We start from the raw sequence: 26,760 nt of genomic DNA on the forward strand, positions 1-26,760 counted from the left end.
ATACAAATACGATAATGTAGCGGGAACTGAAATAAAACTTGCGTGTTTTCGCTGATGACTCTCCCTTTCATACGATTATTCATAGCCTACTACTACATATAGTAGTAAGCCAGGCGTTATCGTACAACGTATAAAATTAAGCGATAAGATAAATGGAAAGGAAACGGAGACGATACACGTGAATTACACCCATGGAAGCTTGTTGGTTTCCCGGGGTTGTTTGAACAGGCTACATATAGGCGGATGGAAACATGTGAACAAATCTAGATCGGTTTTAACATGACGTCAAAGTTACAAAACGCGCATACCATGAGCATAACGACGAGATAAGGAGAACCTTAAGGTTTGTGCACTCGAAAACAAGACATCCATGTTGGTAGCGGTGGTAGTATGAGAATTGCAACGAAGGTGCACACCTTCGCGACGGCATACAAGGGCACAAGGGAGGATTATAACACAGCGAGTACAGAAATCCAAAAGTAGAGACAGGTGCCTAATCATATGTTGTTGTGCAGAGACTGTCAAAACAAATACAAATCAGATGTTGATTGTAGTTGCCAGTGTTGCAGCATGGGACTTGAGAAGTCGAACTCTATTATAGGTATTGCTTAGGTCATTATACGCTTCACCTGTCGCCATTTTAATAAGTCTGTACAATTTCAGGAAAGCACGTATTTCAACTAATCAATAAAAATTACGTTTTTTCTTGGAAGAAGCGAATTTCTATAAACTACCTGCTTGTATAATAATGCGCTTAGTAGAAGCGAGGTATCTTTGCGAATGCAGGGTGTCAGCGAAATAAAACCGAGTTATATGTAGAAAGACGAAATAGAGGATCGCTTTTATGGCGCAAAAGCAACAGCTTTCATTGATTAATGAGTTGTGTCGTTACAATAATGCATTTTGGATTATTGCAAATTTTGTATTTGAAGAACCCTTACATATATGATTTGAAAGGTTTTGCTGCAATCATATGGAAATTATATAATTTTATCCTTTTTGCAAATCGAACGCAGAAAATTGCCTGCCGCATTTTTTTATTAACGTGCAATTATTTTGTTTTGTTTCAGCCGGCCTACGTTAAAGCCGTTAATAATATGCTGTGAAGGTATAATAATTGACGGGCCGGATAAATACAGTACCGAGACAAACAGGCGTTTAATTTTATGGTTTTTAGTTTCAGGCTATATAAATATTCTAATGGTAATTCTGCTGGTTGAAAAATGACGACATCATTTCTTACGCATACGACTCTCTTTACTCCGACGAGTCCGTTGGCAGCAGATGCGAGTGGGAATGCAACATTAAACACCTCTATCAACTATACAGGAAATTACAGCGGGGAAACAGAGTATGGTGCGGGGCAACGTAACCAGGCTGCAGCGCTTGCCGCCATTATTGTTCCCATTTTCTTTGGTTTGATATTTTGCGTTGGGGTTGTGGGAAACTCTCTCGTGATCACGGTGATGATGAAAATGTACAGATATCAAGCACAGCAAGGTTTAAACAACACGAACAGATTCATTCTTAACCTGGCAGTGTCGGATTTGTTTTTCCTTGTTTTCTGCGTTCCGTTCCAAGCCACCATATACAGTCTGCCGAGTTGGCCATTCGGGAGCTTTATGTGCTCGTTCTGCGAGTTCTGCCAGAACGTGTCGATGATCGCCAGCATTTTCACGCTTGTCGCTCTTTCATTCGACCGGTAAGCCTTATTTTTGTGTGTGCCACTTAAGCGGATATAAATGCCCGACAGCCGACAAACAAGTTAAGATGTATGGAGAAACAGATACGCTCGGATGATAAGCATAATATTTACACAGGCCTTTCGAAGCTTGTAAATCTACGCGGCGATCATATTCGTTACATTGCCATTCATCGGATCGATTTTGGTCACGGAACAAAATGTTTTAACAAAATGTTTTAATCGATTTTTAACATTTGATGCTGTCTTAATTCCAAGTTTGAAATAGTTGTAAAAACTCTGCGAATTTAAATTATAGAAGGGTGAGGGAAAAACGGGACACCTATATAGCACACGTAATAACCAACTATATCCCGATCGTGTTTTAAACAATTAACAACGGTCTACGAGAGTCGTAACAATACATTTTTTTAATTCTTTGAATGTTCTTTGTTTACTACCAAATGGGACAAGAAAAAAAATAAAAAGGTGTCCAATCTTTCCTAACCCTGTACACATAAATTTGTGTTAAATTTAATAAACTTTATCCCTAAAAAATGAAAAAAACATTAATGCCTTCGTACCCATTATCCCTTTCGAACCTGAACTAAGTATAACACAAACGTATTAAATTCTAATTATTTGTTAATCAAGTATGTTGTAATCCAAACGCCCGTATTTTTCGGGAGGTTTAAATAATTCATACGTTCTGTCAGTAAACCGCAGCGCCGGAGAATATATTTTTTGTCAATGTTAGCGGTGCGTAATCCTGTACATATGGCGGAGTTAATTATGTTAACTCGCACAGAGTAATTGCCCCCAACTACACCGAAGTCACAAAATCTAACATAAGGTTTTTATCATTTATTCACAAAAAGATTACAACGCTACTGCGAAAGGAAAGATATTTTTATTTCACAATCTGAACAAAGGGGATTATTATTTTTAATCTTCAATTTTAACTTTGTTTCTGCCAAATGTGACAATATTAAGCCTCCTTTATAGGCAACACTTAGAAAGAACATTTGGTTGGCGTCTAACTGTTTGCTTGTTTGTATTTTTTAGGCAATACACGGATTTATTATTATTATTATTTCGTCTAAAATGTTTTTTATTTCGTGAGGGCCTAATGCAGCACGTAGTTATTCATATATTACATTTATTTAAATGACATTTTTAAAGGTATTATTCTGTGGTGTTAATATAAAAGTATTTATTTCCAATCCTGTTTCGTCTAAAATAACATATTTTGGAAGGTACTTCGCTGTGGTGTACGCCACTTCTGCAAAACAGCTGCGAACGAGAACTAACGCTAACCGGGGACTTATCTTTATTTGGGTTGCTGCTCTTGGCATCGGGACACCTTCAGCACTTACTAGAGTACAGGTATGGTTGTTAACATGATTTTCTGTCCGATTTCACTTTAACTGTTTGGCACAAGTCAAAAACAGGAATATCGCATTATTCGCGCTTCTGGTCGTTCTGTGAAGGCAGCATAGGACAAGATATTGTTTCATCATTACAATTATCGATTCTGTATTAATTCTATTTTTATTTTCATCCTGCTGTGTTTTAATTCTGCAGCAGATTCTATTTTTATCTTGCAGCAGATGCGTTTTTATATGCTTGTTAATTAGCGTATACGGGGCAAACTATGTAGTTATAATCGTGCACAGTAACACAATATATTAACTTATAAAATAATGACATTGCTTACAAAGTGCAAGATAAAGATGAATAAAAATGTTTAATATATGTGAAGAAAAGCTCATATTCAGATATAATAGCAAGTTACCAATAGCAGGCATGATATGCTATGCTTGTAGAAGAAAAACATACGCTGTAAAAATGGAACCTGCCAATTTCAATTCGTAAACATTCTCCTGAAATTGAGCCTTTGAATGTCCATACATTATGCATATAGTAAGATATAGGACACCTTTAGCACATAACATTCAAATATTCTGATCGTGTTTTAAACGTTTCACAACGATCTATGTGAGTCGTGGGGTTACGGGTTTGCAAATCTTTGGAATATTTTTTTTTTACTCCTAAATCGGGAAAATACAATAAAAAGGTGTCCCATCCTACCCCTACCTACTATACTACAACAAACGAAACTCATGACATGGTAGATTTTAATTAGACATGTTACGCCAAAAACACTGTCTGCATAACTAGATGCGACACGCAAGCTTGGGTTACAATGACAAATAATTCAATTGTTGTTATATATAATTTAAATGCGGTGCGGAACGTTCGCATATGGAAAGTGTATCTTGGGAATTAATTTTAGAACAATATTAAACATATGCAAGTGCTGACTAAGGTTTTCTTTACTGATGACAAAACAAACAAATATCGTTTACACTTCATGGGAAAATAACCGATGTTTCAATGACATGCACCTTGCAAACCGGTACAGCATAGTGTTATGTGAGTATATGGATTGGTATAATAGAGTGTAAGCTAATCGCAGATAAGCCTTTGCTTTATCTTTGTTTTCTTGTAATACATACCAAACATATTTAAGTCTGTGCACAAGTGGGTATATATACCGTATCATATATAAAGGAGAATTTACATATCATCTTAAAAGTAATCGTTTACATGAAAACTGAGTTTGCAACCACGCTTTTATTCAAGTAGTCATTTTTTACCTGCAGTGTGTTTTTGACGACCGTCGTTGTGTTGCTAATTCCCTTATTCTCTTTGTTGTTGTATAAATTAACCTAATCTTCGCTACTTCTCTATCCGAAGAGATAAATAAATTATGTTAAGCAGCTGTCACAAATACAACTACACAGAGCAAGTGTATAACAGGAACCAACTGAATCTGCTACCATCGAGTAGTCAAACGTAAAGCAAGAAATAAATTAAGTGTCCACGCTGCAATCAGGCTGGCGGCACAAAAGTCGGGAAAATTGTATAGCGATAAAACCAGTGTATCAAACCAAATTGATAAGACAAGTCCATGCCTGAAACCGAGGGTAAAACAACCAATTTAAGCCCAAACACAGAAACATACATGTTGGCCAAACAGAAAAAACACGTTGATATAGGAAAATTAAAACATATAAAAACAAAATACACTCTATACTATAGAATAGAGTAATGTGTCAACTCCGAACTAAATTCAAAAACACATTGCGCGCTATATAGGACTTCACCCACGTAAAATAGAAAAACACACCGTATGCCTAATTCTACAACGTTCTTTGTTACCATATGGGTGATTAAAATTAAACACAACTGGAAATTATGCCGACGTTTCTTTTGTACTTAAATGCAATTTTTCGCTCTTTAAAAATGCGATTATACAATTATTTCTCCTTCTGACACATTAAGGGAAAAGAGAAAAATGTTAATTAAACAAAATCAATTTTATTTCCAGGTGGAATACGAGGGGTTGACCCTGTGCGTGCCCAACGGTCACATGAAGATGTGGTACATGGGTTACCAGCTCGTCAGCTTCTTGCTTGGGTATCTACTTCCTTTGCTGATCATACTTAGTTGTTACATGGGGGTTTTACACGCAATGTGTAAAAACGCCAAGAGCAGCGCACTGGTTAGAAGCAAGAGCGCGCGAGGATCGACGAAACGCGTCACCAGAGTCGTCATAATGGTGGTATGTGACGTCATGATTTGATAATCGCTTATGTGTGACGTCATGTTTACTTCGAAAACTTGGTTTAAATAAAAATATTTTCTTGCACTGTTATTAAAATACATTTTTAAATATTATCAAATAAGTAGGGTGGGGGAAGATGGGACACCTTTAGCACACAATATACAGAAATCCTGATCGTGTTTTAAACAATTAACAACTGTCTATGAGAGTCATGAGGACATAGTTTCATATTTCTTTTAATGTGCTTTGTTTACTACTAAATGGGACGAGAAAATAGATTTAAAAGTGTCCCATCTTCCCCCATCCTACTGTATGTCTGTATTTGAAAACATATATATAAATGCCACAATGTAAATTTAAATCTTGCTTGATCGACAGGTGATCGTCTTCACGATTGATTGGTTTCCTCATCACTTAGTGGCGCTGTGGACCAACTTTGGGGACTTCCCCTACACGTCAGAAACCTTCGTTTTACTAATTCTTGGTCACTGCTTATCCTACGCCAACTCATGCCTCAATCCTCTGGTGTATGCCTTCGTGTCGAACCGATTTCGGGCTGACTTTAAAAAAGCATTTACATGTCAATACTTCAGCGAGGCCGTGGTGCATATTAGGGCTTACTCTAGACGGTTTGTCCAATCGTTCAGCGTTCAACTTCGGCACAGATCAAGTAGCTCGTCAGAGAGCGGACAAAGAGACAAACCGCTCAACCCCCGGCCGCCCGTTATTTCGGAGACTTTGTACTTAAAGAGGAGCGGTCGAGACGAGCAGGAGACATGCACAGTGATGCTAACGCCAGAACATGGACGAAAAGAAAAAAAATCCCCTCAGACAGATGTTTTGTTGAATGGCCCCACCCACCAAACTACTACCTTCTGCTACTACGATGGACAAGAAAATAAATTCCAAACTCAAACTGAGGTCGTTGGTCTTTTAAACCAAAACCAGCAGCCGACGTTTATAGATAATGACGACGAATCGGATGGGATGGTACTTTAAATGTTGACACCTAATCCCAGCTTTTCTGACTACAGATTGTATATTGTGTATGGGATTATTGTATAAATTTGTGAATTATATTGACAGTTTACCGTGTACTGTAAAACATCATAGCCTTCATTATATGATATCACCTCTTTACATGGTTGGGTAAACTTTGGGAAAACGATGAACTGGTAATGGTATGTGCAATTTCTCTTGCGCGTTTGGACTTTAGTACTTTTGCTTAGTACTCTTATTTTTAACACAATTCCAATTATACACTTTCGAAAGTACATTGCGTGGAATTTAAAACTTAATCAAGATTTGTATTTTATCGTTTCAACAATTTATTGCATTCAACAATACATTTTATTTCGTTTTTATTATAATATAGTAGGGTGGGAAAGATGCGACACTTTTCATTCTATTTTCTCGTCGCATGGTAGTAAACAAAGAACATTTAAGGAGTTACAAAACTGTTTAAGGAGGCGGTATACGGGTATTTTAAACATTATAAATGAGTTGATCGTGTTTTTTTTAATTCCACTTTCTGTAGTAGAATTTCTGACTTTTATTCACTTTTGTCGTCGCTTTGTCAATCACGAATTTTCACAAATTAAGTCGACTTTTATTTTCTCTGGCACCAAATGTTACTTTGCCAAATGAAAATGCAGGCAATAATGTTTAGTGTAGTTGGTTTGTGATGTTAAGATAAGGACATCTGATACAGCGAAGCAAATTGAAATTTCTAAATCGAATACTTCTGTTAGCTTGGAAGCAGTTTGGCATCAGCACGAAAGGTCTACATTGGGGAATAAACGGTTTGCCATCGACTCCGGTTTGTTTGATTGACAGTAAACAACTTCGAACTTTAGAAGAAGTAAAATCGGAATCAATTAATGTTTCCTAATTATACATCCTCGTGTGACGGGCAACGGAAGTCGTTATAACACGGGTGTTCTGTTTTTTACACCTATATTAATCGGATTTCAATTCATTCTGTTAGCGTAGTAGTGTGGAGAAAGAAGGGACATCATTTTATTCTTTTTTTTCGTCTCATTTGGTGGTAACAAAAAATATTCAAAGAATTATAATACTTTATCCTCACGACTCCTATAGACCGTTGTTGATTGTTTAAAACACGATCGGTATATTTGGATATTTTGTGCTAAATGTGTACCGTTTCCCCCCATCCTATATACAGTCTATTTCGGCAAAACATTCGACAAAAAGCGTCACTTTGTATATTTATTTTTATATTAATGAATTCAGAATTGACAGTATGGTCTTTGCATAATGCATAACTTCTACGAACTTTGAGGTAAGATAATCTATCGCTATTTTGGATGAATTCAAGCAATCCGATATTGGCTGCTCGTTTCAATATCATTCCAGTAAATTCGATTCCTTGAATATACTGCTCAGCTTAAAACCGAGCGATAAGAAAGAAATGTCGCCAAACGCTGCACCAGACGTGTGTAGCTGGTGACTAATTTTATCTAAGAATTTAGAAAATGCAGTTAACGATTTGCGGTGTGGAAATCGAACTAAGTCACTGCACGCGCTCGAAAGCCAATTTCAAAGTCGTCACCCTATTGGTCGTAGTTGTTCGATCAAGTCAACGATTTCTATTCCGATAATTCTTAACGTTCACTCGGGTAAGGAAGTTCATTCATTAACCCGCGGTTTGTGTCGTGCCGATTTCACTCTGACTTTGAATGTCAAAGAGAATAGCAATGGCGTTGTTGCCACGTCGCGCAGCATCAGAGCGGAGCTTATGAATATTCATAATGAACCGTCGCGCCAATTACACGAGCCAGTGATTCGAATTGATTTTTTCAGTTACTTTCGTAAAGAAAAATTAGGCAAAACTGGAAAGCTGGAATACTTTTGGCGTTGTGTATGTCGCGAATACTTTGTCAAAAATGCAATTACCAGTTGTCACTTGAGACGGTATATACCACGGCAAAAGCGTGATTTAAATTTATTGATTTTAGAATTGGGCAATCTAATCTTAAAATGTATTGATGTCGAAATATGAAATAACGTCTATAGAGAGTTCGTTCGATGTTAAGATAAAATAATATTACGACTATTCGCCTCGTTGCATCTTATTCCTATTTCATATCGAATTGAATTATTCTGACTTTTATTCTCGCATGGCGGGAAACGGTAGTTATATAACATACTTGTTCTGTTTCATACACCTCGTGCCCACTTGTAATATAAGTTAACACATATGATATTTTTGTGGGGATAATTATTAATATTTTGTTTAACGTATGGCTGACGATCCACACAACCCGTAAGGAACCATTAGGTTAGAGGATTATCCCTTTTTCACAAGCACAGCCAGCTCAACGTTATCTTGCAACGCTGGTAATCCGTACATCAGTAGACACCGCTTGACAAACCGCAACAAATCATTTACGTATATGTGCTCCATCACTGGTGGTCGGAAGTTATTCTCATAACGTAAGAAACATACTATGCTGATTTCGATTGATTATAATAATGATAAGTGTTGTTTGTCTCTTCGATTACGGTTGATAGTTTAAGAAATAGGGAAGAACGAAAACAGCGGATGGAGCGAAAAAACGAGAGTCTTTAACACACTTATTGCTATTAACATTTACATAATGTAACCGCTATACAACATATAGGCGTGGACGTTACATCTATTAGACGGACAAACAACGAGTCAATTATGCTTAATTGAATCCAGATCCGACCTTTATTAGGAAGGAAAGGGGTTGAATGAGCCAACTCTGGGTCTTACCCTTAACCACGTAAAACGGAATAAGAAACGTGCGTATAAACGTTCAGACCTTTGTACAAAGGGGGTCGGGTTTAAAGAAGATTGATAGATGTTAATTTTTGGATAACGGAGCCTTGTGGAACTTTAAAAGCCAAGGAATGCGACCCCGGGCAAATAATTAAGTTAAAGAAGCATTATCGTAAGTTTTGTGGTCGTTGTATTAAGATGGGTTGAATTCACTTGTCTTTGGTCGGTAGGCAATCGATTGAACATGCTGGCGATTGCGAGTTACCGGTTATCAATCAAGATCACGTGGTTCACTCATTGTTTCGTCACAGACTCGGTGCTCACGTCTCATGGGACCAACATGTTTAATGTGACTTACAAATTACGCGAATAATGTCGCCAGAAAATAAAGACATTTTTTCGTCTAATGGAAAATTTTTTTTACCCTATTGTACAAACCCGAAACTGTCCTGGGATTTAGTTAATAGCTATCTCAACCCTATTACCCTTTATTTTTAGTAGGGTTTATAACTATACATGTAGGCTAATAAACATGGTTTAAACCAATATACAGTATATGCATATGTAGTTTATATGCTGGAATAATACATTGATCGATTGGATGGCCAGGCTATGTACGTCACTATAGCTAATGTACGTCACTATGGTTCATACAAGCAAATTAGACGTATAAATTTTCACGTTTATACTGTTTTTATGACTATATAGTACTGTGGGGTAAGATGGTAACCGTTAGCAAATAACTCCCATATTTCATAATCGTGTTTAAAACGATTAAAAACGCTCTCTTAGAGGCGTGGGGATGCGGTTATATAAATTTGTAAATCATTTTTGTGTGCTACCAAATGGAAAGATAAAAGAGATTAAAACCATGGACCATCTTACGTACCATATCCCACTGTATAATAAATACAGAAAATAACTTTGTGAAAGCAAACTAAATTAGTTGTTTTTAGCGCCACTTGGTTCAGCGAGACAATGTCCGTGAGAAACCGGACTTCGATGATCGATCATTCCCTTTGAAGCGAATCTTGTACCATAAAGGTAAATGGATAGAAACGCCGATACAAAGTCGCGCACGTCGTACCTCTTCCACCAATATTGCATGTAATGTCGATATAATTCAAGCTAATGCGTGAAAATGCCAGCGAATGCCAACCTCACCTAAAAGGCCAGGTCGACCTTTCAAAAGCAGCGACTAAATTTTATTAGTGTTTGCAGCTGTCGCCAGGTTTTATATGCTTGTGTTAATTAGAACACTGGTTTATGTTTGCAACTTAGGTTGGGGGAAATTAGACACCCTTTCATTCTGATTTCTCGTCTCATTTGGTAGTAAACAAAAAAGATTTAAAGAATTATAAATCAGTATCCTCACAACGTCCATGGACCATTATTAGTTGTTTAAAATACGATCAGGTTATTTGAATATTATGTGCTAAAGGTGTCCCATATTACCCCACATTACTGTATATAGTAGGTTGGGGTAAGATGGTCAATATTTTCGTTCTCGTTTATCGATTTAGTTCAGTACAAGTTTGCCCGGGCCAGTTCAAAGTAGTCAACGTTTACACTTTTCTATGTATTTCTTGTTAGTAATATATGATTATGGCAGACGATAACCTTGGTGTGAAAACAAAACAACAAATAAAAGTTGATGAAGTCGAAAATGAACACAACAACATCGAAGTCGTAAAAGATACTTGGACGACCTTCCAGGAGCATAATACTGGTTAAAACGAACGAGGCACCTGAAGATACCGCAGCACCTGATCAGAGTAGATTTCCCCTCATATGGTAAACATGTAGAAAGTAGGTTAATAAACTTATTATTAGCACAATGTTAAGACTGTACGAGGATGAAAAGAACCGACTCCGCTCCAACGGAATCGAAGAGATTCAAGAATATAACACCAGGCGACAAAACAAAGTGACGAAAGAAGAGACAAAATATATATTTTTTCAAGATTCCTTTTTTGTTTCGTTTTTTCGGTCGTTTCTTATTTCGGAACTTTTTTACAAAAGCTTCACTGGAACGAAGGAGTCGTTACTTCGGGGCTTTCCCCGAGATAGCAAGCATGGCACATGAGGCAGCGGTTTGTCATAGAAGAAGCTAGCTTCGTATCTGTGTGTGGTGAGGTGGTCTCCATGCAGACACAAGGTCGGCAGTGCGCATCACAGCTGTGACGTCATACCAGTCAAATCTGAAGATAAAAATTGACGGAGTTGTTTAGTGATCAAAACAATGGTGATATATTGCGCAATTACGGTAACTTAAATTCGGCGAATCTAACTCTGATTTGGCGCTTGAACGATTCTTGTGTAAAGAGATACAGGAACGATCTGGTGCTACGAATACGTAACAGACAATAATTATGTACCTTGAAGGGACCAGATTCTTATTATATCACGACCGATTAAGCTCACATACGAATACAAATAGATAATGCCAATACATTCAAGTTATATAACCTACAAAGTTACATACGTAACCTGTATAAGCGGACAAGAGGTGCATGGAACAAAACACCCGTGTTATAACGACTGTCCTTGCCCCGCCACGCAAGGATAAATAAGTTCGATTTATTCAATCCTTTCTAACAGTATTAAGGTTTGCTAGCTTGGTAAATGGTTTTGTTTGTGGCAGTTCAGATATTTTAAATTACCGAATGGTCACACCTTTGATCGGTTGCCACGATCTGAGCTTCGGCGTTTCACTGACGTCACTGGTGACGTAACAGACGAGGACCCCGCTTTGTTAGAAGGTGGGGGGAAGTCAGGTTGACTGCGGGATTTCTGGAAATCTGGAATAATTGAAATTGTTAATCAGGTGCGTTTAAATACGGCATATCTGCCTATATATATTTATATATTTATATATTACATTTTTCTTCCTTTTTATTCCTACGTCACAATTGTTGAACTAAAACCATCTTTAGTGATGTCGGAAGTTGAAATAGTTTAAATTTAATTAAATATGAAGTATGTCATATAAATATAAAGGTTATTGTGTAAATAAAACAGGTAACATACGAATCACTTGAAAAGAATTCTCATATTAATGCTTGAAATTGCTTTCTTTGTGAAAAACGTAAATTTGATTAACGTCTTGCAGGATAGCAGACTTAAATTTGCTTTAATAGATTTAGGTTTTCCATTATACCAAGTAACAACAGCAGGATAATATATAGAAACCAATGTTAATGTTAGAATAACGAACCATAACCGCTCGAAGTGGCTCTTCCTTCACCGCCACTCCCTCCCCCTTCTTCATCGGTAGAACGAAGCTGTTCCTTCAGCCGAACAACCTCCCTTCGTGAAATCGCCTCCTTTGACCGGGAAAGAGTCAACTCGTCGAATAGTGTTTGGTGTTTCTTCTGCACTTGTCTCTTTTCCTATGTAGGCAATGTATCGAGGTTACCACGCATTGAATGCTGCTTCAATTGCTTCTTCCCAATGCGATCAATAATGCATTTTGTATGCCAAATACAATTTACGCTTGCACGGAAAATTGAAATAGGCTGACCACGCCGCATTATATAACCAGTATATTTAATTTACGGAACGAGCATAACCACTGAGCCAAAGCTTCGCACGAACGTCAAGTTTTATTTAAAATAAACGTTTTCTAAAACGCATTGCATATTTAAAACGTTAAATTTCAGTCAAAATAAACCCAATCTTAGTTACAGTTACATATACTAATACCCAACATATAGTACTGTGGGGGAAGATGGGACACCTTTAGCACATAATGTTTTAATATCCTGATCGTGATTTAAACAATTACCAACGGTATGTGGGAGTCGTGAGGATACGATTTTATAACTGCCTGATTATTCTTTGTTTACTACCAAATGGAACGGGAAAATATAATAAAAAGGTGTCCCATCTTCCCCCACCCTGCTTTAGCAAAACTCCGCTTACTTGAAAGCAATCTTCAAGTTGTTGGTTGATAGAATCAACCTCTTGCTTTAAATAATCGATCTCTGAAGTCTTGACTCGTAACATCACCTGTGAATACAAAGGATTTGAGGATTAGTTAAGAAGACTGGTAGCTTACAGCAGGACAGCAAATTGAAAGTTATTTAAAAGTTATTTCTGAAGGGAATTACTAAAATAACAAACTTCAATCGGTAAAACTAAATTCAACATTCTTTTATATTTATCTTGTAGATTAAATGTCGAAACAAAAACAAATAAAATCGCAGCCTAAACTTATTTAACCCCACGCGACGGGACAATAGCAGTCATAATAACACAGACGTTCTGTTTCATACACCTACTGCCCGCTACCACGTGTGTAACTTTGTGAATGATTTTTTTATTGTTTAATTAGTTTAACGTTTCTGAAATATTAACAAGAAAACTTCACTTCTGGCTGAATATATTTTTAACGTTTTTTTTTCAATATACCAATTCATTGTACACTTGTAAACAATGTATTACATCAATATATTATACCTCCAACTGATAAAGGCCGCCAGCTTGTTGCTCTTTACCGACACCTGGTGGTTGGATTGAACGCAACTCAGCCTGCAACGTCATATTAAACAATGTAATTTCTATATATAGGGTTTTAAATACACCTTAGTTAGCGAGATAAGGTAGTGAATAAATGTAATTTACTTTACCTCCCATGGTGGGCCAACGACAGTCGTTATAACACGGTGTGTTCTGTTTCATATACCTCATAGAAGCTTACGAGGTATGTAACTTTGTAAATGACTGTTTTTTTCATAATTTTAGTATGGCTAACATTTTTTTGTATTGCTTATAATTTCAAAACCCATAAAGAACCAGTGGATTGGAGCAACTGTCGTGTAAGTGTTTTGCCCAAAGACGCATACGTCTACAACAGTAGCGGCGGGCCTTGAATCTACCGTCTTTGTTTTACAGAGCGAGATACTTGCCAGGCCGAATGAATTGTACAAGGGTATTTTAACAAACACGTGAAGTATCAAGCATTGACGTCACCAAAACATGACGTCACACGACGCTCACCTGCAAACTACCGGCGAGTTCGTTATTCCTCGCTTGGGTGCGTTTGTTTTCACGCTCCAGTGCACGCACTACGTCATCCAGCTTCTGGTTATGCTCGTGTGAATTGGCAAGTTCAACACATTTACGTGAATAATGTTCAGATAATGTCTAGGAAAAATTAACTAGTTGATATTTTATAATTATTGAATAATATCCTATCTAGTACAACTTAACAGCGTAGAAGGTTTCATTTTATATTTTAACCAATAATAATAAAATGTACCATACTAGCTTTGACACAAGAGTGTCAATTAAGCAACTGTCAGTTAGCAAGTGATGTATACAACTGTTGACTGATATATAGTATCAAGTTGCAAGAGGTTTATCAGGAGTTAGATTATAATATTAACATATATAGATATATTAACAAAGCCAGCATTTTTCTACATTATGATTGTATGTCATATGTTTCGGTAAAACTTAATTTAATCGCAGATTTCTAAGAAAAGTAGAAAAATGCATTTGGTAGTACAATAATGCATACATTCATACAACAACTTATACAAGTCACTACAATCACATAACTCTCACCTCGAGCTCGGTTTTCAACTTTTCAACTTCCCGACTAAGTTTTCCATTCGTTGAACCAACTTTCGGTTGTTTCTCGTTTAACTGCGATCTCATGGTCGATATTTCCTCTTCATGATGCTGCAGATACATATATATTGAAGTGTTTATAAATTACCATTCAAAATACACCAAGTAGGAAATACACTACATGTTAAAAATTTAAAACAAATTCTTCTGTTTGTGAATTAGTATTATATAATCAAAACTTTTTAATAAAATAAAAAATGCAGAAAACTAAAATTCATAAAAAACAAGCTTTAACAAAAGTTTAAATTCTACATGACTACAACCCCATATAAAGCATAACATTCACCTTTAACATAACATCAATAGCTCGCTTCGTATCTTCTTTATCAATCGCTCGTTCCTCGGAAAATTCCTCTCGTAGTCTCTCTAGCTCCCTCTCATGTGCACTAATCAGCTCCTCAATCTGCAAAAACAATTTTTTTTGTGTTTCATCTTGTGCATAAAAGTAACTTATTTATACCTGCGTTACCAGAAAATGACAGTCATATAACATGGGTGTTCGGTTTCATACACTTTGTGCCTGTTACTAGTTACCATGATGTAACTTCATGTGCTCAATATTTTTTGTTGCATTTTTTATTGTGTGTGCGTGACAGTTTAGACAACCCATAAGAAACCACTGGGTTGGAGCAATTGGTCTTAACAATTTCACCCAAAGACACATACACCCACAATGGCCATAAGCTGTGACCCACAAACCCCTAACCTCTAGGTTAGAGGCAGCAACTAAGCCACAGGCCTATCTTGTGGAAACCAGGGTATTTTTAGGCACTATTTCCATGCTGTTAGCTTATCACCTTTAATTGGTGTAATATCACCAATTTACCTGCTACTATATGTACCCACATTATTCACATTAGGTAACATAACATATTTGAAGGCATACATGCATACCCTGCATACCCATGTTAGGTGCCCATGGTCACAGAAACTACTTTGCATTTAACCTGTTTTGAATGAGTTTCTTCAATACAGTGGAAACTTTGGTCGCAAAGTTCTTTTATTTCTTCCAGTTGTTTCTGATATTCATGGCTCCCTTGTTCATCACCTGGTTTCTCTCGCATCACGTCGATCTATAAAGTACAAACGTGTTTTACATGCTACTTACGTAGCTACAAGATGCTTTCAAAGTTATAACAGATATATAGTGGTACTATAATAGTAATGTGGGTAATAAGAATAAGTTAGCAAGAAATACATTTTTTAATTGCTAATGATGTTTTAACAATTAACTAAGCTCTTCTAGAATGTTGAGTATACAGTTATATATTTCAATAATTATTCTTTGTGATATTTTTACTACAAAATGGAACAAAAAGAAAATGAAAATATGTCCCATGTTACCCCAACCTACCATACACGAAAACAATCCTACCACACCGAAACCATCACTCATATATTCACCTGTCCTTCCAACGACATAATACGAGCGAGCAATGCTTCCTTGCTTTCGCTCTCCGATGTCAAGGAGCTCGACCTCGCATGGGAGGGTGGGGGAAGCGTTTCTTCACTTTTCGATTTCTCCTCTTCCCACTTTAACAAAACAAGTAATAAATAATCTGCTCTATGACCACTAAAGGTCTTGCCCATGGTACACACATACAGAAAACAATTGTGTTAACGACTGACGCACTAAGCAAGGAAAAATAAGTTACATCCATACATACTTCTTAGTTACCAAATGGTATAAACACCAGTATATATATATATATATATTATAACCAACATAATTTTATAACAGCTGAAGTCATAACAGCTTATCAAATCACCAAAACATGAATAAGTGAACCACCTGCTGCCTCAATTCTTTGGTCCACGCCTCTTTTTCTCGTTCAAGTTGCTCAGAATGAAGTTTTTCTCGAGTTTCCAGAACTTTCTCTTGCTCCTGTATAACAATTAATATTTTATTAAATAAAGCTGCCCTTTAACAGAAACAAATGAAGGTGAATTTTTTGTTTTATCTGTTTTGTCTTCACCATAGACAGAAACAAATACAAACCAATATAAATAAGGTAAACACTTCTGTTGTATGTGGGCAAGGTCCTTGTTGAGGACCTGGGATTGTAGGCCAGATTTGGCCTATTACTCCATAAATTAAACACTTATTAAAAACATTAATTTTTAACCAAAGTGTGAATTTTGAAAATAAAAAGGTAAACAACCTCTTTCATCAATTTCAATTTTTCTTTGATTTTCTCCTTAGCTGATAACTCGGAAGTTTCACACACTCTCTCTATCTCCATCTTGTGTTCAGCCTTCTGTTGTTGTATGACACCATCAAAGTCGCGCTTCAACGATTCAGCTCTTGTCTTTGAGTCACGGTTCACTTGTCGCAGCTCATCATGATGTTCTGTCATATTATCGTGATCAAACTTCATACGATTGATGACTACATTTTATGCAGGTCATTTGTAATCTATACTGCTGTATTAATCAATTAAACATTAATAAAATGGACCAAAAACTGGCACGAAATATTTTAAACAAAAACCGTTTAATAAAATTGTGAAAATAATATCTTCTGCGCAAACAGTAAACATTAAAATCTTACCCCAAAAGGCAAAAATTGGTACAAAATATTTTAAAAATCTGAAAATAATATTCTAAACGAATCAAATTTTAAAATCTTAGACCTACCGTCTTCAATCCTCTGTATTTCCTTCTCATGTCTTCGCTCGATCATTTCAATTTCTTTCTTCTTTATCTTCCCCACATGGTGGAGCTCTTCATTAAGCTTTTGTTTATCAGCTAGGTGGCGCTCATTCACCTCGTTCTATGAAAAAAGTTTTTCAAATTTTGATTATTTTGATAAACACTAGCAACATGGTACAGTTGTTAGCACACAGGCCCAGAGTTAATGAGTTCAAGGCTCAATGCTGCTACCATTGTAGGCATTTGTGTCTTTGAGCAAGAAACCTTCTGTTAATTGCTTCAACCCAGTGGTCATTTGTGGGTTGTCTTAATTGTCAGCAATACATAAAAAAAATATTAAAAATTCAAATCCAAATATATTATAGATATAGATATTGCATTAAATGGTTCTCTAACAAATCCAATATAAAGAACCACAATTCCATTATCTAGTTTAACTTTACACATAGATAGACTAAGCTAAGTCACAAACTAAATAGTTTTATCAATAAACAGCATTAAACACATCGTATACACATCACACATACCAATTTCTTGTGATGTTCTTTCTTTAATTCTTCCACATCCCTTACACATTCGTCTTTTACTTTCTCAAACTTTTTCTCATAATCTTCACGTAGTTTATCACCTTCAACCCTGCGTTTGGGCGCAAGGTTATCAGCACAGAAGATTTGGATTCAGACACAATACAAACAGAATTAAACACCTATATTCTATGTGGGTAAGGTCCTCGTTGGGAACATGGAATTCAGGCAAGATTTGGCCAATTTTGCAATGAAATAAATACTTAATAGAAATTTTAATTTTTAACCATAGTGTAAATTTTCTCATCAATTACAATCGAACACAAAGTCATCAACACATAATATATTTGCATTTAGTCAACATATGATTGTGTTTAAAGTTGTAACAAACACAACCCAGCAAATTGTATAATATAAGAGATACATATTTCCCACAATTGGCATCGTTCGTATCTAATTCAATAAGGTGTATTAGAAACAAAATTTTCCAAAACTTTACCTGTTCTGTACTTGTATTTGTTGCAACCTCTGCCTTAATTCATTTACATCTGTCATATATTCCTTTGTCTTTGTATCAAGCTGGTTTTTCAATGAAGATTTCTCTTTTCTTAACACAGCAGATTCCTGTGTGTATTGTTACTTTTTAAAAAGTCAACTAAGTCGAATGCAAAACTTTAGCAGTATTATATAGGTAAATACTAAAACAGCTCATTTTATATTACCTATGTTTTGTTTGGCAAACCGCAACGAAATATGCAGACAAAACAAAAATATGATAAACTTTACGTTTCTTACTAGAAGAGCTATTTGCCAATATAGGACATTATTCCTGGTAGCAACAACAGCAAGATATAGCATTGTTAATCACATTATTTTTAAAATACAGGGGAGGCAGGGCTAGTCAGACACTCCTTCCTGTTAAACAAAACCAACATAGTAGTTTCTTATTTTTACTGAATAATGTAGTGCAGAAAATTCAAGGGTAGGTCTGCCCACCCTGCCACCCCAGGTTTGTCGCCTATATTTACATTACAATCATCTTACCTGTTCATGCTTGCTGTTACATGAGGCAAGTTCCTGTTCATGTTTCCTTTTAAATCTCGTTAGCGTTTGTTCCGTGTTCTTTGAAAGTTCAGCTCGTGCGTTTTCAACTTTTTCAGTCTCTTGCATCAGCCTACGAACCTGAAATAATAAAATAAAACTTCTAATGCTTTGCATGTACAATTACAATGTAACACCGCAAACAGATATTGTTGCTAGATGCTTATTTGGAATATCATTGATTTACTTGTGAGCATATGACTTTGAACATCACATAGTTTGGTTAAATAACATAGAAATATCACATAGAAATATGATATATTTAAAGTTACACAAAATACCACATATAAAATAGAAGCTTGGGGCAATTAAAATATTCCTACTTGCAACTGAATTTAATAGCAATTTAAATAATTCTCTTTGAACGAGTTTTGTTTAAACTTAAGAAACAATTTAAGCCCCTACCTTTGCGTTATGTTCTTCTGTAACTTGACGAAGCTTAGCAGCTGAAGTGTCTTCAACATTTTTAGCTTTACTCAACAGCGCCTCATAGTGTTTGGCTTGTTCCGAAACAGCAGTTTTCGCTTTCCGTAATTCTTCGTCATAATCTCGCCTTAATCTGTGTGAAAATAAAAAAATGAAATTTCTTGTTTTTATTCAGCTTTGTTCACCCCTGTAATAAAAAAAAAGAAACGCAAATTTATTTTCAACCCTGTGGTAAAAATATGAAATTAAATATCGGTTACAGAACATAGCGCCAAACCTATTTTAAATGCAAGAGGCACAAATAGTTAGACGCTCATTCCTACGAAACAAATCTAAATTGTTTGTAATGTTTACTGAATAATACCTAAAGTATGTGGGAAATAGGGTAGACATAAACGTACCTGTGTGAAATATAAATCACTTCAGCTTGTACGATGGCTTCGCGGGCAACAGCTGATGCGTGTTCGCCTATTTCATTCGGATGAAGAAATCTGAAAAAAATTCAAATTTTAGAATTTCTCTAAACAGAAAAGTAAACTGAACTTTTTACATGCTAAAAGTAAATATAAAAATCAAGATCTATTTTGTTTTCCTTTTCTTTATGCCAGTGTAAAATTACCAACAAACATATATTACCAATTTAGAATGTACGTCAAGTGTCAATATTCTTGGGATATTAAAACAAAACACGAAACTTCCAACCTACTTTTGCTAACTTACATCAGAAAGTATATTCTATCATGGCAGTGGAAATACAATCAAATATATACATTACCAATATAATTCAATATCTTTAAAACTGAGACTTAAAACTTACTTTTGCAAACTTTCATCAGAAAGTATGAGTTGCGTTCCAAGTTTAGTCAGAGATTGGACATCGGCCGACATACATTGAATATCATCGGCAAGATGTTGGAAGAAACTCGCCTCTTGCTCCATGTACATCGCCTCTGTTGCTACGGGTGACGGGGTGGATTGCGCTCCATGGAGGGTCCCGTAATCAACCTATGGGTTGGGGTTGGTGGGAGTATTTATTTTTGGAAGATACAGTAAAACAAGTATATATGTTTATGCTTATGGTGGAAAATATATTAACTTGTATTTACCGCAAACAGTTTTATACTTTAAGTTTAGAGAGGCACTTACTACAGCTTAATCTCGAAAAATACAGTTAACAAATGTCATAGTAGTTGCAATTTCTGTTTTATGTGGGTGAGGGCCGTTTTTCTCTGTTTATATGCAAACTTTGACAACCCATTAATGACCATTGGATTGAAGCAATGCCCGGTACTGTATAAACTATGGTTTTAAAGCTAGTACGTGGAATTTTCTAAGGATCTAAAAACAAGCCTTCAAATCAACCACAGTAATATAAATAAAACAATCCCAACCTGTTGCTCCCATAATGGAACATCAGAATAAGGTGGAGTGATGGAATCCGTATCAACTTGCACAGCGAGGTTCGATACTGCTTCAAGGTCTTGTGTTTTACACGCATGGACGAGTTCACGTAGTTTCCGCATGACTGAATCTGCTCGATGTCGCGCTTGCCTGGCTTCGAGGGAAAGGCGGGATATTCGCTCGTTGTAAACCTGGTTGTGGAAGTGATGTTAACAGATCATGTGTAGCAAAACTTTATGTGGGTAAGGCAAAGGAGTCTTGATGGTTTTACAAAAAACAAATGTTCTATTCTACTTTAATACTTAGCTAAACAGCTGTGTCCTATGTGTGTTTCTCTATATATATACAATATTACTGCCAAGTAATGGTTAATAGCGGAATTTTAAATGGTGGAGCACAGCTTGAGGGTCGACAAAGGTCTAACGAAAACTCGTAGAAATGTGAATTATAACAAAACATAATATTTGTAATTGCTTATTTAATTTAAAATTAAATTGAAATGATTGAGATTATCTGTTGCGTATTTGGCAGGAAACAATTAATTATACCACAAAATACTAATAAATTGGCCAGCATATCAAGACCAATAATATAATCAGTTACAAAAAAAAAACACTATTAAAATATAAATGACAAAATACAGACCAGCACCCTACCTGCAATACATAACTAATGTGCGCATGTGCAACTATAGCGCTTGAAAACTCAGATTGCGCAACCCCTCCCCCCACTTTTGCCCCCCTACCACGGTTGGCCGACCACGACTCACGTAGACGAGATATTTCGCGCATTAGCATGCCCTCTAGTGTCAGTTTTTGTGCAAGTGTATCAACGTGTTGTAACAAACCACCTGTGAGGGTAAAAATAATGAAAACTGGATCAAGGTTACTCAACGTCCAAAATATGTGGTAGGGTGGGGAAGATGAAACATTTTTCATTCTATTTTCTCGTCTTATTTGATAGTAAACAAACAACATTCAGGGAATCATAAAACCATATCCTCACGACTCCCACAGACCAATGTTAAATGTAAAAACACGATTAGGATATTTGGATATTATGTGTTAATGGTGTCGCGTCTTTTCCCACTCTACTACATACCGAAAAATTACTTTCCAAAATTTACAAAACGAACATGCACTCTTAAAAATTCCTTAACATTTGATGACCATCCATACATACATTAGCATAACTCACCTGCGTTGGGTTGTCTAAGATCTGAGAACTCTGCTGAGGTAAGTTGAGGTGATGGGGAAGCTTGTCGGTTGTTGTGGTTACGATTGAGTTGGCTTCGACCCACTGATACAAGCGAGGGAGATGATTGGCTGCGTCGTAACGTGGCTGCCATCTCAGCCAATAGCATCGCTTGTGTGCTGATCTAATGTATATTAATGTTTACTACCCAGCGAATAGAATGAAAAGTTGTTAGGACGAGCGAATAGAATGAAAAATTGTCCCATCTTTCCCACCGTCGTTTATTTGATATGACCTACAGTATTCAACTGATGTTAATGACACGAGGGTATACAAAAAAACCAAGATAGAACTATCTCTTTACACCAAGTCTAATGTATAAGGGGATGTTGTAGTTGAAGGTAATGAACAGTCTCACCTGCTTTGCGAAGAGTTTGACGGCCACATCCTCGCTCACAATCCCGGATGTTGAAGGAGAGATGGGAAGATCATGCGGTCGATGGAAGGAAACGGGGGAGGCAGACGGACTGACGAGGCGACCGTCAGAGTTTTTAAGTTTCTCTGTGAGTTGTCGAAGACGTGACATCGTTCGCTGGTGTTGTTGTCGTGACTCAGCGTCAGTGACTCGGCGGTTTTCGCTCAAACTTGGTGACATGGCACTTTTGGAAGAAAAAAAGTTAATTTTGTCTATTTTGGAATTGAACATTGTTTGACAATTATATGTAGGAATTGCACATTCTATTCTTTAAAACTTGAAAACATAGAAAAACTTGCAGGACTTATGCAACATTTAGCATTCGATAAATAGTCTCATGGCAAATACAAAAAGATACACATATTTTTTTGTGTTGCTGCATACTTTTCATTAAATATTTTGAATAACTTTCATAAAAAATTAGGAAACAAGCAGACTTACCTTATATCACCAGATGCGAGTTTTAATGTTTCACGAAGCACAGATTCCAACATCAGAGTAACCTCTGGATCACTGGGATAAAAATGTAAAGTTAATTAATCGATGCAGATTGTTAGAAAGTCTCTCAAATACAACAATCTTTAACTGTTTACTAGGTATACATCTACTAACAATGCACCATGAACAGGCATATGGAAAAAAAACATAACAATGATATATAACAAAATGGGTAAAACAAACTAAAAAATTTAATGCAGGGGAATATACTTAAACACTGGCCAAATAGAAGCACAACAAACATAGATAACAAAAGTAGTGATTTAAGATTTGGATCTCATCCCTACCTCCTGTCAAGTCCGGATGCTCGCTTATGAAGCTCCCGAAGACAATCTTGTGTCCGGAGGAGTTTTTCTTCAACTTCTTCCATCCCGCTCCTCACTTCAGCGATGGACAGTTCGTGATCCTTTGTCGTCTCATCTTGCCTCGCTCGTAACTCATTTAATCTAAAAACATAGAAACAAATAAATCAATAGAAAATTTATTTATTCTACACACATAAGTAGGTAACAGCAATTGCTTCAACAAGGGTCTCTGAAGGTGTGTAGCTGTACATTAAAAAAAATCCCATAAAAACAATGACCCAGTAACTGCTTCCTTATTGGTTGTCTGAAAAGGCATAGAGAAAATAGTCGGCACAAAAACAGTCGAGAATGATGTTATAACGACTTACGTTTTCCGACCACACAAGGATAAATAAGTTACATTGATTCATTCATATATATAATAAATATCAAATAAAGAAATTCTAACTTTTTGGTGAATTCTTCGTTCGCTTCGTTCTCTCGTTGTTCCATTTCTTTGAATTGTTCATTCATTGATTTAATTTCTTTGTTCTTTCGATCTATTTCAGCTTCCAACCGATGTAGCTGGAAAAATGATTGATCAAAGTCACAATTAATAAAACTATTCCTTTAATAAAAAAACAACAAATAAAAAAAGTTCATTTCTTGCTTTGCAAAGTTATTACATATTTTTACCCAGAAAAGTTTAAAAGAACGTTGTTAACTGCTAAAAAACTCGTTTAGTAAATATGAGATAATATGAGCTAACGGTATCCACCTTAGCTGACATTACTATAGTTTTTTATACAATTATAGTAATGTTGTCCACAAAACAAACCTTTTGTGAAGAAGTTTCTTTATCGGAAGCATTTGATGAATCCGAGTCCCGTCTTGGTCGCTCGAGGGCGCTCAAACGAGCAGCTATCATTTGACCTGTGCCCCCCATCTCCGCTTCTAACTCCGTTAACTTTGCCTGGGTGGAATTTTTTGTTTTAGGTGACGTTGAGGTTCAGTGTTCGGGCGTTTGCATTACAACTAAAAGGATATCAGAATCCATATTTGTACTTCTTGTGCAAGTTCTATCAGACAACACACCAGCCCAGTGGTAACTAATGGCTGGATATCGGAGTAACAGGCCAACTCTAATTTTATCCTAGGCTGATGCTGGATACCCATATGCGCATGTATACTTTGAATAGACATTGTACCAAGGATACATTTAGTGTTTTTGGTCTCCTAATATAGTTAACAATGCATGGATTTATTTGTTTTAAGCGACATAACTTAGTGATTAAGCGCTTGCATCAAAAAAAGAAATCGGGTTCCATGCTCGATATAAATAGAAGCATGTGTTTTTAGGTAAGATACTTAATAAACAATGTTCCACTGGGTCAAAATTATCAGTAACACCAGGGTTGAACCAACCTTAAAGCTACTTTCCGGAGCATCTTTATGTTTCAGTCGAATTTCTTCGATGTCAGTAAGTTCCTTCTCAGCCGTGGTAAGTCGTGCACGAAGGTCGCGCGTCACTTGATCCGTACTTTGCTTTTGTTTCTGTATCTTTAAAAAAAAAAAGGAAAACTGGATCACAAAATCTTAAAGGATCTGGTGCTATGAAATACGTAACAGACAAAAATCCAATGAAACAAATTGCATAATATAACTATATATTTCTTTTAAATGGCATCGTCAGTATCCTATTTAAAATACAGAGTCTTACATCGTAAAAGTAAAGCAATAAACTCAAGCGTAGAGGATCCACGTTAAATTCAAAGACATTAAAGTTAAAAAGTAAAATTGTAACGTAAAACAGGAACTTTAAAATTAAAAAAGAGTGGAAAAATGTATTTTATTCTATGCGGGTGAATTACTACGGTATGGCATGCTATTTGACCATTAATAATTTTAGTTTGTTATTTATAAATTGTAAAAAGACATGCATACCTCATCTTTAGCTTTCCTTAGTTCGACAGTGAGATCATGCACCGTCCTCTGTGAAGCAAGTCTTCCTTCTTCGGCAATTCGGAGTTGAAGGGAATACTGTGGGAAAGGAGAGAAGGTAAAACAAATCTTTCTTCTTCAAAAGTTTAATAACATGAATTCAAAAAAGAATAATTTCGTATCAAGTCACATTTGTAACGGATTTAAAAATAAAAACAGCAGGGTGTAAGTACAAACATATGATAACTTCAACACCTGCTAAGATTTCATTTTATCATTAAATTTTTATTATTTAAAACATTTTTTTAGATGACACATCATGTAAAGCCAAATATATGCATAAAGATATAAACCAAGTTAAAGATACCTGATCTAACGCTTGTTTTGTTTCATGAAGTTGTTTTTCATTGGCAGACACGACATCATCATGTTCTTCAAGAATCTTACGAAGCTTCTTACAAGTTTCCTTCTCTTTGTGAAGTTGCTCCTAAAAATATCTTTTCGTTTAAAAAAAAACAAAAAAAATTAAAAAAAAAAAATTTTGAAACAAAATTGAACAGTTTTACAGGGTAACATGGAAATCAGAAAATAAAGTGTTAACTGTGAGAGTACACAGCCTATTGCGATATACTTGATTTTAACTGCTTTTGTGGACACATATGTCAGTATAAAAAGTCAATCATATATTTACTATTGCGTATTTTAAGACAACACTTGCTTATTTTATAACAACAAAGAAAAATCATTTAAAACTACAAAAAATAAGCACTTTTACAAAGTTATATCCCTGCTTAGAGATATAATAGCAGTCTATACAATATTACCTGTAATGTTTTATTGCAGTCTTCATCCACCTGATTCTGTGCGATAAGTTTTGCAACTTTATCCTCCAGCCTTGTTGTGGCTGCCTGGGATGTTTTCAAATCGGCCGACAACTTGTTCACATCATGTTGAGCGTCAGACCTGCGTGGGATTGCAATAATGTAATGACAAGACTATAGGCACCGAACCTGGGGTGGCATGGTGGGCAGGTCACCCCGGAATTCAGTATTAATCAGTAAACATTACAACCAATACCCAATAGGGTGAAATTTTCTAATTGAGCAGTTGCAATTAGGCATTGAATTATCAACCTAAAAGAAATAGATCTGACCTAAGAAAAAATGTGGCAACTTTATGAGCAGTTTTATATTTTTTAGCTCTTACCTATGTGTTGATATAATGTTAAGATCTTTATCCGTGTTCTTCAAAGCTTCTTGCATGTCGGCTAACTTGTCTTCGTAACTGTTTAATAGTATTATTAAGACTTTAATGATCAAAGTTAGAAAAAACAGCAAAAGATGGCTTAATAGGCTAACTCTGGCCTAAACTCAGACCCCAAAGTGTTCTATGCTGTAAGACATCACCTATACAGAACAGAAAAACAGTATTCAATCTAGTCTATTGGTGAGTTCCATAAGAACCTAGGACTTAGGCCAAATTCCCATTACCCATAAATTTTGCGTCATCTTTTTGTAGGCCAAATTTGGCCCATTACTTATACATTGAG

General features: G+C 36.0%; 2 protein-coding genes and 1 long non-coding RNA gene across 5 annotated transcripts in view; 2 read left to right on the plus strand and 1 right to left on the minus strand.

The window, feature by feature from the left end:
• Positions 1 to 705: 705 nt before the first annotated feature.
• LOC149737523 (galanin receptor type 1-like) lies at positions 706 to 7,133 on the plus strand. Its single transcript, XM_089873649.1, has 4 exons — positions 706 to 1,702; positions 2,938 to 3,067; positions 5,076 to 5,309; positions 5,691 to 7,133. The coding sequence occupies exons 1-4, from the start codon at positions 1,224 to 1,226 to the stop codon at positions 6,309 to 6,311; spliced, it is 1,464 nt and encodes a 487-aa protein (XP_089729775.1). The 5' UTR covers positions 706 to 1,223; the 3' UTR covers positions 6,312 to 7,133.
• Positions 7,134 to 10,642: 3,509 nt separating this feature from the next.
• LOC149737524 (uncharacterized) overlaps positions 10,643 to 26,760 on the minus strand; it is a 35,104-nt gene continuing 18,986 nt past the window's right edge. For 2 of the 3 annotated variants that reach the window (XM_089873627.1, XM_089873625.1), the window contains 32 exons: positions 26,418 to 26,495; positions 26,036 to 26,174; positions 25,579 to 25,698; positions 25,215 to 25,310; positions 24,696 to 24,830; positions 24,109 to 24,243; positions 23,740 to 23,855; positions 23,274 to 23,432; positions 22,930 to 23,001; positions 22,432 to 22,672; positions 22,017 to 22,197; positions 21,476 to 21,669; positions 20,810 to 21,010; positions 20,236 to 20,423; positions 19,820 to 19,909; positions 19,398 to 19,551; positions 18,936 to 19,073; positions 18,391 to 18,515; positions 17,895 to 18,003; positions 17,353 to 17,488; positions 16,878 to 17,065; positions 16,508 to 16,600; positions 16,120 to 16,248; positions 15,663 to 15,788; positions 15,002 to 15,118; positions 14,650 to 14,766; positions 14,080 to 14,226; positions 13,540 to 13,611; positions 13,003 to 13,089; positions 12,296 to 12,470; positions 11,755 to 11,879; positions 10,643 to 11,279 (listed from right to left, as the gene is read on the minus strand). In XM_089873627.1, coding sequence (XP_089729753.1) covers positions 11,274 to 11,279; positions 11,755 to 11,879; positions 12,296 to 12,470; positions 13,003 to 13,089; positions 13,540 to 13,611; positions 14,080 to 14,226; positions 14,650 to 14,766; positions 15,002 to 15,118; positions 15,663 to 15,788; positions 16,120 to 16,248; positions 16,508 to 16,600; positions 16,878 to 17,065; positions 17,353 to 17,488; positions 17,895 to 18,003; positions 18,391 to 18,515; positions 18,936 to 19,073; positions 19,398 to 19,551; positions 19,820 to 19,909; positions 20,236 to 20,423; positions 20,810 to 21,010; positions 21,476 to 21,669; positions 22,017 to 22,197; positions 22,432 to 22,672; positions 22,930 to 23,001; positions 23,274 to 23,432; positions 23,740 to 23,855; positions 24,109 to 24,243; positions 24,696 to 24,830; positions 25,215 to 25,310; positions 25,579 to 25,698; positions 26,036 to 26,174; positions 26,418 to 26,495 — 4,189 coding nt within the window. In that variant the 3' untranslated portion in view covers positions 10,643 to 11,273. Of the gene's footprint in view, positions 11,280 to 11,741; positions 11,880 to 12,295; positions 12,471 to 13,002; positions 13,090 to 13,539; positions 13,612 to 14,079; positions 14,227 to 14,649; positions 14,767 to 15,001; positions 15,119 to 15,662; positions 15,789 to 16,119; positions 16,249 to 16,507; positions 16,601 to 16,877; positions 17,066 to 17,352; positions 17,489 to 17,894; positions 18,004 to 18,390; positions 18,516 to 18,935; positions 19,074 to 19,397; positions 19,552 to 19,819; positions 19,910 to 20,235; positions 20,424 to 20,809; positions 21,011 to 21,475; positions 21,670 to 22,016; positions 22,198 to 22,431; positions 22,673 to 22,929; positions 23,002 to 23,273; positions 23,433 to 23,739; positions 23,856 to 24,108; positions 24,244 to 24,695; positions 24,831 to 25,214; positions 25,311 to 25,578; positions 25,699 to 26,035; positions 26,175 to 26,417; positions 26,496 to 26,760 lie in introns of all 3 variants that reach the window. The other variant, XM_089873626.1, reaches the window with a different exon arrangement.
• LOC149737525 (uncharacterized) lies at positions 11,764 to 19,793 on the plus strand. Its single transcript, XR_016384530.1, has 3 exons — positions 11,764 to 11,905; positions 12,286 to 13,898; positions 13,975 to 19,793. It is a non-coding gene; the product is annotated as an uncharacterized LOC149737525 (long non-coding RNA).

Source organism: Ciona robusta, chromosome 3 (assembly GCF_009617815.1).
Source record: "Ciona robusta chromosome 3, ASM961781v2".
Classification (NCBI taxonomy): Eukaryota; Metazoa; Chordata; class Ascidiacea; order Phlebobranchia; family Cionidae; genus Ciona; species Ciona robusta.